Source organism: Stegostoma tigrinum, chromosome 5 (assembly GCF_030684315.1).
Source record: "Stegostoma tigrinum isolate sSteTig4 chromosome 5, sSteTig4.hap1, whole genome shotgun sequence".
Classification (NCBI taxonomy): domain Eukaryota; kingdom Metazoa; phylum Chordata; class Chondrichthyes; order Orectolobiformes; family Stegostomatidae; genus Stegostoma; species Stegostoma tigrinum.
This window is the reverse complement of record NC_081358.1, coordinates 46,586,937-46,599,009: the sequence shown is the minus strand read 5'-3', so window position 1 is coordinate 46,599,009 and position 12,073 is coordinate 46,586,937. Positions and strand designations below refer to the sequence as shown.

The window sequence follows — 12,073 nt, the reverse complement described above, 5'->3', positions numbered from 1 at the left end:
GAAAGCTGCGGGATAGTATTTCAAAAATGTACTGCCTAGAATCTGGAATTGGAAAGATAGCATAATAAAATCTTTAAGAATACTGATGAATTAGGGGTTTTTTTTCTTTACCAGTCCTTGAACTATTCAGCTGGGCCAGTATTTATGGAATTCTTGGGGTGTAGGTCATTTGCAAGTACAATGTTGTGACATAACAGCAGACATGCCACATCATGGCTATAAATTGCAAGTTTAAGATGGCAAATTTGCAGAATGTTTGCGTTGAAGAACTGAAGTATTTCACACTTTGAGCAGATGGTCCTCTGAAATGAGACTGAGTGAAATCGCATAGGGGCAAATGAAACTTGGATTGAAGAAGTCTGTCATATGAAACCTACCTGCCAGATAGCACTGAGAAAGGAGATTTGAGAAATCGGGCCCCATGCTTCAGTATGAGCCAGAGCATTTGAGCTGTAAATTATCTGGAATTATCTGGGTGATTTTTTATGTAGACTAAAATAATGGCAGACCCAAGAGTGGAGGTAAGAAAATGCTGTTGGAATGACCTAACAAAAATTTTAGTAATTTGATTTGAGCTTAGAATATTTTGGTTCCATTAGGCTTAGCTCTAAATATTTTGGTTTTCAAATGATGATGCTTAAATACTATTTCTATATTTCTACAGATTCCAGCTCTATTTGTAACAAGGATTTCACATATCCTTGGTTTGGTTTTATGGAACTCTCTTCATCCATAGTTAAAAGCAAAATCAGCAGGAGAATGAGTAACTAATAAAGTGTACAGTCTTAAAATAAAAGGAACATGATAACCAGCTAAGAAAATAAGAGAATCAGCACTCTATTGAGATAGAAGATCAATACACTGAGCTCAAAGGCATCACATATTGGATTTTAGCATTTAAGTTAGTAGTTATTAATGTCTGGTTCAGCATTAAATTGTCTACTCTCTACTCGACCCTTGAGTAATTTAATTACATGATTTAAAAAAAAAATACAGTTGACTAAGTTAACAGGATAATGTTTTGATATTTGACAGTATTTTGGAAAGGCAGTTAAGTTTTTTTTTGTTCAATCCCAGCTGACTTAAAGTTTAAAAAAAAAACAGGTTTTTTGAAATTATATTAGTTGAACATACCTTTGTCATGTTCCTAACTGGTAATGCAAAGACCCAATAAATATGTCTTAACTATTTAACATGTTTAAACTTTTCCGTAAAGCTGGTAACATTATTTTTAAATGTGCTGTTCCTCATTTTAAGGAAACAACAAAACGTTGCATTAATGCACTGTTTAAATTTACAAGGAAGAATGAAGGTAATTGTTGGGGAATTAAGTGGATTCACTCTATACTTTGCTGGTATCTTTTTGTGTTGAACCTAGGCAGTCCAAGATGCTGAAAATCAGGGACAATTCAATTTACTGCAATATTTTGAAGTTCTTTAGGAAGAATCTCCAGGCTATGGAGAAGTTGCTAGAGATTAATTAGGATGACAACAAGGTTGATGATTTGGTTATGAAGAAAGTCCAAACATAAATTAAGTTCGTTTATTGGAACAGAAGGGTTGAGAAGGTACCTGAAGAAATTGCTGAAAATTATTTATTGCTTTAATAAAGTAAATAGACTACTATTTGGTGATACGTCAACATTTTCATAATTTTTTTTCATTTTTGAAGAATGATATCTATTATATTGGTAACAATAAAAATATTCAAACTGAATAGCTACTTATTGGGTAAGTATTGAGTTGAGACTTCTTTATAGTTTGTTATTGAATTATTAACAGTCCTGAGACTTGGCCAATTTAAGGATGATAGCGAGGAATTGTTAAAAGTAGGTTACAGCAACATTATAGATAAGCATATAATTCTCCTTTTTTTTAAATTAAAAAAAAGTAAGTTGTATTTTACCTGAAAAAGGAACAACATCAGAGCAGCAAATATTTTAGTATTATTAATTCAGACCATGCAATGAAAGGTGCTGAAAATGTGAGGAGAAAGTTTAAAACTGAACATTGAGTTTTGAAATGGGACAAGGCAAAGGAAGAAAGAATGCAATGTTTAACTGCCAGTAGCTACTGCTGAAATAGTACTGATAACATCTACCTTACCCAGTTTCTGGAGGCACAAGCTAATCGTTTGAAGTTATGATCATTTCAGTTCTTTATAATTTTTCTTGAAGTCAGATACTCATGGTGTAATTTGAGCAGGTAATATTTATGCATGTGTTATGAAATAATTTTAGGTGCAACTATACAAACTGGATCCACAGAGCTTAAGAGAAAGGCCACTTCTCTACTGGTACTAGGATAATATTTTGTTTATTTACCATCCTGCAATGAACTAACTAATTGATTCAGACAGACTGAATGATGCTGGATCATCATTTCTTAGCCTTTGAAGATAATGAGAATTGTTCCCTTCATGTGGAATGTTTGTCTTGTACAAGAAATAATTGATTCATCTGGTTGGATGACAAAGATTCACTTTATGACGCGATCACCACCTGTAAAATCCAATACGTTAAATATAGATTTTTAAATTTAGGATTTAGCCTAAAATTTGATGGAGTAAAATTTTCAACGTTATGATAATGAGTAGAATTGAATCATGTAAAACTTAGAGTCTTTTTGCACTTTTTGGATTGGAAGTGATTTAAGAAGGTTATTTTTGACTTCAAAATAGGATATTATCGCATTTTGAAATTTTCACCCTTTTTCTCTCTAATTCTCTTCAGTCTTGAAGGCACAGTTCCAGGAACTCCAGGAAATGTTCTTGCCCATGTTTCTCAAACTGTGTAGTTTCAGCAGGAGCTGAATAGAATTCAAATACTTCTGATCTTCCTTACCAAGCAGTGAGGAGACGTCAAATTTTGCCAAACATGGATAACTAAGCAAAGGATGAAAATTAAACTTAATGCCTTTTTGATGAATAACTAAATCTTGTACAAGGAATAAACTGGAGGAGTGACATATCAGCCTTTTTTTTAAAAAAAACCTTCATAAATGTGATAGGCACAGATACAAAGCTGGGTCCCGTGAAAGGATTTTCTCATTTTAGAGTGAGTGCAATGAAGGCTCATGAAACAGGAGGGTTGGCTAATCAACAGTATCTATGAGAAAATATTGAATATAATGGACCTATACTTTGGAGGTTAGAAGAGTGAAAAGCGAGGTCACTGAATTATATAAGATTCCTCAAGAACTTGATAGGAGCTGCAGAGAGCATCTTTCCCTGGTTGGATAGTCAAGAACATTAGCCCTTAGAATAAGGGGACAAGCGTTATGGTTTCAGATCAGAAGAAATTTGTTCACTCAGTTGTGAATTTTCAGAATTGTGTGTCCCAGGAAGTACAGATCTCAGCTTGGAGCATAATCAAGGCTGAATATGAATTGATTTTTGAATTCTAATGAAATCATAGGATATGGAGACTTGACAGAAATATGGGTTGAAGTTGTCAATTAGCCACAATAAATTGATGGAGCAAGTTCATATGGCTCTGTTGTTTACTGCCACTGCTAATTTTATTGTTCTGTGTTGTTTTGGTTCTGTCACCAATGTTACAGCTATTAACATTGCCAGTGATAGAAATAGAACTCCAAATAATTACTCTTTTATGTATTTAGGTAGAGAAGATCACAGCAAACATGATGGCATGTAATTTATTGTCAGCCCAATTAATTTATAAGTTGATACTAATATTATTTGAGGTTAATGTCATCAAATTATTGATAGTCAACTCAAAGCACAGTACACTGTATAAATTTAACATTAACTTCAGAAATAAAAATCTACTAACCCTTGCAGGTTCCCAGTGTGAACTCTGCATTAGGTGATCAATGATTTATGAAGGAATTTAGTTTTTTTTTGAGAAAGTTAAGTCTGTCAGACGGTTAACATACCAACCTTTGACCTCAGATGGAATCCAGCTGGAATGAAAGCCTTTTCTGTCGTCTGGCTTTAATAGGCCTATGTGAAATATGTTAGGGCAGTCTCAATAGCATGGGTCCATATGCATTATGATACTCATTGTTTAGTACTGAATTGGCAAATTTCAAAGTGACATAATGGTCAATGTTATTTTTTGACAGAATATAAAGAGTTTATCTGAGGGTCTGGCATATTGTTCCTAACTATCTACTTGTTAGTTTATCTCACTGTATTCATTACTACCTTTTACTAGAAATGTACATGTAGGTGTCAGAATTATTACTTTTGGCAGGCCTGTTACTATTGGCCTTAGCACAATTAGACGAGGCATCAGAAAGAATCAATCAAATTTCATGAACCCTATCAAGGGCATACTCCATCTCAAGGTGGGTCATGCTTGGAAATGTCAGGTGAGGAAAGGATCTGTTGATCTAAGATTATACATCTTGCACCACAGTTGAGTTATCAGATGTTAATAACCTCATACGTAGGATTGGCTGCTAGGCACCCTGGCATGATCATTTGATTTTAGATATAAGCAAAATGATGTAAATGCTGAAAATCTGAAATAAAAACATAAAAATGTTGTACAAACTCAGCAAATTTGGCAGCATCTATGGAGAGAGAAACAGTTAACAATTTGTGTCCAATATGACTTCTTCAGAACACTACTTTTAGGGCAGCAGGAGAGAATATTCAGAACAATACATTTATTCTCAGCTATTAGCTAGTGACTAGAGATATAAAAGTTAATGTTTACCGCCTTCAAGTAACGCTAAAAAACCTGGGAGAATCCTGTCACATTTGTGAATTTGTCTTGTCTTTTTGTTTGGGGGTGTGTGTGTAGTGGTATTGGGGGATACAAAGGCTTAGTGGTATTATCATTAGACTCTTTATGATAGAATTTGAATTCAATAAACAAAATCTGTAATTAAGTGTCTAATCATAGAATCCCTACAGAGTGGAAACAGGCCCTTCGGCCCAACCAGTCCACACTAAACCTCAAAGCATCCCACCCAGATTCACCCCACTGTAACCCACCTAATCTACACATCCCTGAATACTACGTGTAATTTAGCGTGGCCAATCCACCTGGCAAGCACATCCTTGGAGACTATGAATCCACTGACTGACAGAAAACCCCAACTGGTTCACTAATGCCCTTTAGAGAAGGAAATTGCCTGTATGTGATTCCAGACCCACAGCAAAGTGGTTGACAAAGAGGTGGGCATTAAATGCTGGCCTGATCAGCAATGCCCTCACCTTGTCAATGAATTTAAAAAAGTGAGATGGAAGTAATGCCTGTAGGATGGCATACACTACCATGGCCAGTGATTTAGCGGCATTTGACAATCCCATTAACAATAACCCAAAACAACACTCAGTAGCTTCGTGTGCAGTAATTGTGGCAGAATCTACCTCTCAAAAGTTGGCCTTTTCAGTCATCAGCAAAGATGTTCCATACAAAGACACCCCTATCTGAAATGGAGCATTTGCTGTGTGACTACCTTTCACAGATAAAAGGATGCTGATGACAAATATTTTCTTCGCACTTACATTTTATGAGCTTTGATTTGGCAAATTATTTGCTGAAGTAAAAAAGATTAATTGAAGCTATATTAGAGATCTACAAGAAAGTAAGAAAAAAATTGAAGCACTAAATTATCAACTGTAAGTGGATGAGACAACATTCTGTCGAGAGAGAAACAGGGTCGCAATTTCAGGTTTATAATCTGTCATGAGTTCTAGATAACTTCCATTCTCATTCACTCCAGAGATAGTTTTTCACCTGCTAAGGTTTGTTTTTAGTGTTTATTTTGTTTGCATATTAATGATTAAAAGCCATTGCTCTATGAGAAGATACCTGCAGTCCATCAATATTTTCTGAATTCTCCACTCATCTGACTCCAGTCATTTGTGTAACTCCTTTCCTTCGCAGCACCATCAATTCATGATTCATTTACATGCTTTGGTGTGTTTCTGTGGAATCCCCTCTTGTGTTGGACTGCCTCTGAGCATGGTAGCAGGTCAACTATATTAATGAGGGGCTGGAGTCACAATAGGCAATTCAAATTTAAAAATGTCACGTTTCCTTTTCTGGAGGAGATCAAGGGCCATTTTTGCTATTACCAAACTTTTGTTTCCTGATTTTTTTTTTCTTAAAGCTGAAATCAAATTCTTAAATTGTCACAGTGGGATTTCAACCTGTATTTTCGAGATTATTAATCCAGTAATTTAGTCACTAAACTAATATATCACTATAGTGCAGTTTGCGACAAAAGCAGATGGCCTCCTTACTTTATATGCTCCTATTTTTTCCTAACATGTTTTGCTGCCCCCAGATCTTTGCTTGGCAGTTAGATATATTGAAGGATTCAGAGATGATGGGAACTGCAGATGCTGGAGAATCCAAGACAACAAAATGTGAGGCTGGATGAACACAGCAGGCCAAGCAGCATCTCAGGAGCATAAAAGCTGACGTTTCGGGCCTAGACCCTTCATCAGAGAGGCTCTCTGATGAAGGGTCTAGGCCCGAAACATCAGCTTTTATGCTCCTGAGATGCTGCTTGGCCTGCTGTGTTCATCCAGCCTCACATTTTGTTATATTGAAGGATTGCTGTGTGCATGGTACACACTTATTAAGGTTGTACATTCCAGACACCACCACTTAAGAAAGCTATGTTTAAATATGGTACTTGTATGATAATTGAACTTTGTCATTCTGTTCACTACTCGTATTTGTTCAAATAAGAAAAGGGAATATGTGTTTCATCCTAGTGTTAACTTAATAAACTCTTACTTTGGCTCTCTTTGCTTTCAATGCACTTTCCTAACAAGGACATTCTAATTACATCTGGATAAGAAATGGTGATTTCTAAAATATTGGTTATTAAACATTTAATGTTTCTTTACATTTCAATGATCAATTTATAATGTTTTAAATCCCAAATTACAGATTTCTTCAAAGCCTGTGAGGAGACATGTGTCGTGGCTAGTAGTTTGTTTCCTAATTTTTCTACATTCACTTGATGTTAGTTACCAGGAATATTTAGACTCCATTTCTGGTGAGTAGAATCTGAATAGCCAATTTATTATCGTTTGATTTGGAGTTCCTTGATCTAATGTTCTTTATATACCACTCCTTTACTTACGTGGCTTTCATATCTGTTTAAATAAAAAGTAGTTTCTTAATCTTCAAATCATGACCAGAGTGACTTTTCAACATCTGAAGACTGTTGGAAAATATTAATAGAAAATGAAGACCAATTTTCTCTCACAACCTGTATTGGTGGTTCCTTTACATGTTACGGGTGGCAGTGTTGTTCAGTGGTTAGCACTGCTGCTTCACAACGCCAGGGAGCCAGGTTTGATTTCACTCTCAAGTGACTGTCTGTGTGGCATTTGCACATTCGCCCCATGCTAAATTGCCCATAGTGTCTCGGAATGTGTTGGCTAGGTGGATTAGACATGGGAAATGCAGGGTTACAGGATTAGGGTGGCAGGGTCTGCATGGTTTGCTCTTTGGAGGGTTGGTGTGAACTCAGTAGGCTGAATGGCTTGCTTAGGGACTCTGTGAAAAACAGTTTGATAATCTATGTTCTTACAGTGAGTTTGAAGGGTTCATTCTTCACACTACGTTATTGTTGGTCAATGTTAAATATTTGTCTTGAATGTAAACTTGCCTTCAGAATCATGCTTGAATTTATTTATTCATTAGATTTATTTGCTTGTTTATTTTGTTTAGTTTAATTTGACATTTTTCAGATATTCTCCAAGATAACTTTTTGTCATAACTTTTGCCATTTTTATTAAATCATGCAAAATGTGTCCTGTACGTATACCTATGTTTATTGTTGAGTGGTGAGAATAATAAAACAGGTTGGCAGCTCAGTTGGTTGAATAGCTGGTTTGTGGAGTAGAATGATGCCAACTGCATGGGTTCAGTTCCTACACCAACTGACATTATTATCAGGAACTCTCCTACTTAAACTCTCCTCTCACCTTGCGCCTGGTGACTGTCAGGTTGAACCATCACCAGTCATCTCTGTCCAATGACAGAAGGACTCTGTAGTCCAGTAGGACTTTGGCAACTTAATTCTTTACCCTAGGTACCAACTTTCAGAAATAGAATGGAATTAATAGAAAATTTTCCTGGGCATGATAGCGTATTTTTCTGACCTTTTCTGGAGTTGTGCAATTTATACATTTCACAGCTTTAATGCTCCATTAAATTGTTTCTGGCTGTCAAAATGAATGCAAAGATTTTAAACTGCCAAGATTGTTCTACAAAGTCAAGCCAGAAGAAGAGGTTCATCATTTCCCTGGCAGCATCTATTTTCTACAAGACTTCCAGTTAAAGACTCAAAAATTGTCAAGGTTTTATGCATATTATCTTTTTAACAGAGATAGTAGGAACTGCAGATGCTGATTTCTGAAGAAGGGTTTAGGCTCAAAATGTCAGCCTTCATTCTCCTTTGAGGCTGCAATTATGCATACATCTCTTGTAGAATCATTTCTGAATTCAGCTCTTCTGCAGCTAATTACCATTGCTGGCTTTTGATAGAGTATGTTATTAACTACTAACCAATGCAGAGTGAACATCTGATGATGGATGTGATTCTTAATGAAGCCATCTGCTTTGTTTGTGCAGGGAATTTAATTTCACGTTAGATAAATGAGCAATATTCAAAGGCTGGAAAGAAGTTTAACGGTTCCTGGCATAGTTGTTCTAAAAGAAAAATTATGTTTGGATGAGTTTTTTTAAATGCCAAAGCACATTGCCAGAAGCAGGTACATTTTCTCTGTTTGTGTTGTGAAATGGCCACATCCTTCTGAGCAAATACATAATTAGGGGAATTAGTAATGGATTTTGAGCTTCTGATCCCCAGATTATGAAGGGGGCATTTTTATTGACAGTACCAGGAAATTTAAACATTGTTAAAATTATACATTTGGAATTATAGGCTAATACAGTTCATTGAAATGCAAATTAGTGGAAAAAAAATTGGCAGTCCTGTGATTAGCTCAAATCTCCTTATCATAATTACATATTCAGTGATAGAATATGCAATCTTTTTTAAAAAAAAATTGTATGAGACGGAGTTGTTGCTGGCAAGGTCAGCATTTGCTTCTCATCCTTGGTTGTCCTGGCACTGAACTTGCTTGGGCAAATAAGAAGGATGGAAATACAAGAAATTCTGAAGCTTTGTCTCTTCAATCCACAATGATCAAAAAGCTTTTACCGAATACCTGTAACAGAGCTTCAGAAACCCTTCTGCTCACTGACCTATCTCCCAATATCAATTGGACTGTATCACTGAAATGTAACACATCACACACACTAGGGCACCATCGTGAGTTAGGATAATTGGGATATAAGGCTGGAGCCATAGAGAGATCTGGGCCTGTCAATTTCTATTTTCTGGGTTTGTGGTGCAGAAGGCAACCATTAGGTTCAACACCCAGTGACATCAGTCCTTCATGCTGTTGCCTTTAGCTGTATCCTTCTGTTAGCTACTCAAGATGCAGAAAAAACCTCTGTAAATCCAGAAGTCAACATTATGTAACGTTGCTACTGAGGTTAACTATTGTTTCCTTCAGGGGATGATGTCCAAAATTCCTTTGAAGGTTCCACAGCTGAAGATTTGCACAGAAACGCATCAGAAAGCCTTTCCAATGAGAATGAACTGTCTGGTGATGGCAGTGTAGTCACAACGGACACTCGTGATATTACTGAATCTCCATCAGGATTTTATCCAGAAATTGAAAGACCTGAACCTGATGATCAACACCGCACAGCTTCTGGAGATCTTGACCTGGAAGAACCCGGGTCCACCATGCCTGCAGACACAGATTATCATGACACCAACCAGACAGATGCTAACATTTCTGTTTCTATCCACACAAGAACACCATTTACACACCAACAAGGAACACCAGTTATGGAGATGGAGCCGCTTCCCATTCAGGATCTCTCAGAGGGAGAAGGTACGTGTCCTGGTTGATTTTATGTTGATGTATATGCATGCATTGGAAACAGAAGACAGCTACTGCATAATTTGTGTTCAAGATCATGGACACAGAACCAGAACAAGGGTTTCCCTTCTCGAAAACTTTAAACAAGGGGTTTTCCATTTAGGACTGAGATAAAGAGAAATTTCTTCAGTCAAATGCTTCTGGATCCTTGGAATCCTCTGCTCCAGAGGGCTGTAGTTTTTCAGTTCTTGGGTAGATTCGAGATAGTTTAATGCATTTTTGGACATTAAGTGATGTGGGGACATTGTGTGAAGGTGGATTTGAAATAAAAGATCAATAATGGTGAGGAGCAGGCTGAAAGGGCTAAATGGACTATTTCCTGTTGCAATTTCATCTGTTCCAGGATAGATCACACATATTCAATTCAACAGTTTTCACAATTTATTATTTGTGTTTCTTTTAAAGCACGTGTTCCCAAATCAAGAGCTTCAAAGTATTGACAAGAGTAAAATTGGTACATGACTGATTTCATTTCTTCTTGATAGTTTATTATAGTTTATTTTGTTTTCCTCTACCCCAGTTCTGGGTCATCTTTGCTGTGCAATATTACAGTTTACTATAGTGTAATTACTATACTGTAATTTATTAGTGTCAATGGAAATCCTACAGCTACTGCCTTGATTCATTTACTTGCCAGGATTATACGGGCCTTACAGAGGCTTTAGAAAATAACAAGGTGCAGGAAGGGGTTATGGAATGCCTTTTCCTTCCTGTTACCATAGTATTTTGCCAGTGGCAGGGAATGTGGACAAAAGACACTCACAGTCACGCACACTCTCAGAAGCTAATTAAGGGTCTCTTTGTGCCATCACTAGCAATGACCCTTTGTTAGTCTTCATTGCTACTACTTTCAACAACCATTGTCTCCCCTCATTACAACTCTACTTCATGTTTGATTGCTTCCCATGATCCTCAAACCCTCTTGGCTTGCTGTGAGGCCAGTATTTATAAATGAATCTTTCAGCTCCCTGCATTGGCTGCTGCTCCCAGTAGGGCTATTGGAACTGATGCACTGCAGGCCTTCTGACTGGCGTCTCTTAGAAATGGGATCTGCTCTTAAAGGAATGGAAACCTCATTGGCAAATAGGTTGCCAGAAAATACACTTGGCTGTCGGATTTGTAGTGAGGGTAATGAGATCAGCCAGTTGGACCTCACAGAATGAGTTCTCTTATTGGGGCTATTAACTTGGACAAATGAGGGACCCCTGGCTGACAGATAAAAACAGGAGTGTCAGACATCAGTTGACTGAGGGAGCTGGATCAGTGTCAAGGACTCTCCATGTGTAAGTAGAGGAAGACTTGGTGATGGGATACCAGCCTCTGTGTAATTATTTTAGTGGCGCTGAGAGAAAAGCATGGTCCTGAAGAAATTCGCTTGTCACAGTCATCTTTGAGGTGGGGTAAGCATTTCTGGCGTCATGCCATTACTTACAAAGCTTGACTCATCCAATCTTGCTGTCAAAGAATGGACACAGTATGTGGAAAGAATGCACCATTTTTTCTGGCCAAATAACATTGGGACAGATGAAAAGCAAAGAATAATTTTCCTGCCACCTTGTAGAGCTGCAGCTTTTATGGTTAATAGGAGCCTAACTTTCCAGGAGGAGCCAGATACTAAAACCAATTGCAAGAATTGACTGATTTAGTAATGGAATATTACAACCCCAAACCACCTCAAATTCTGAGACAGTGTCAGTTTTACTGGACAGTTCAAGAACTAGGAAATCTGTACTGGGATTTTTGACGAGGTTAAGAGGTGCTGGCAGAGGCATGTGACTTTGGGTTAACCATTAATGAGATGCTGAGAGGTATGTGGGATTAATGATGTAAATGCATTTGCATGGTTACTAGCTGAAGCTCAACTGGACTACAACAGATATTACAACTGGCTTTATCATTGGAAAATGCGGCAAATGGAGCATATGAATTGCAGCGTATTCAGATAGAAGTGGACACCCTGACTGAGCTGGGGGAGGACCGCTTGAGTGAAGACAATTGCATAGCCTCACACAGGACATATCCTGGTCAGAGGGATTCTTAGTCAGCCCACAGCAAAACTCCAAAACAAAGCCAAGTCTCAGCCAAACAGTTAAAATTTTCTTCAGGATCTGG

The 12,073-nt window shown here is 37.2% G+C and overlaps 1 protein-coding gene across 1 annotated transcript in view; it reads left to right on the top strand.

Moving 5' to 3' along the window:
- Positions 1-265: 265 nt before the first annotated feature.
- LOC125451901 (collagen alpha-2(IX) chain-like) overlaps positions 266-12,073 on the top strand; it is a 66,054-nt gene continuing 54,246 nt past the window's right edge. Inside the window, exons 1-3 of the mRNA XM_048529634.2 lie at positions 266-521; positions 6,882-6,990; positions 9,527-9,913. Coding sequence (XP_048385591.2) covers positions 501-521; positions 6,882-6,990; positions 9,527-9,913 — 517 coding nt within the window. The 5' untranslated portion in view covers positions 266-500. The remainder of the gene's footprint in view (positions 522-6,881; positions 6,991-9,526; positions 9,914-12,073) is intronic.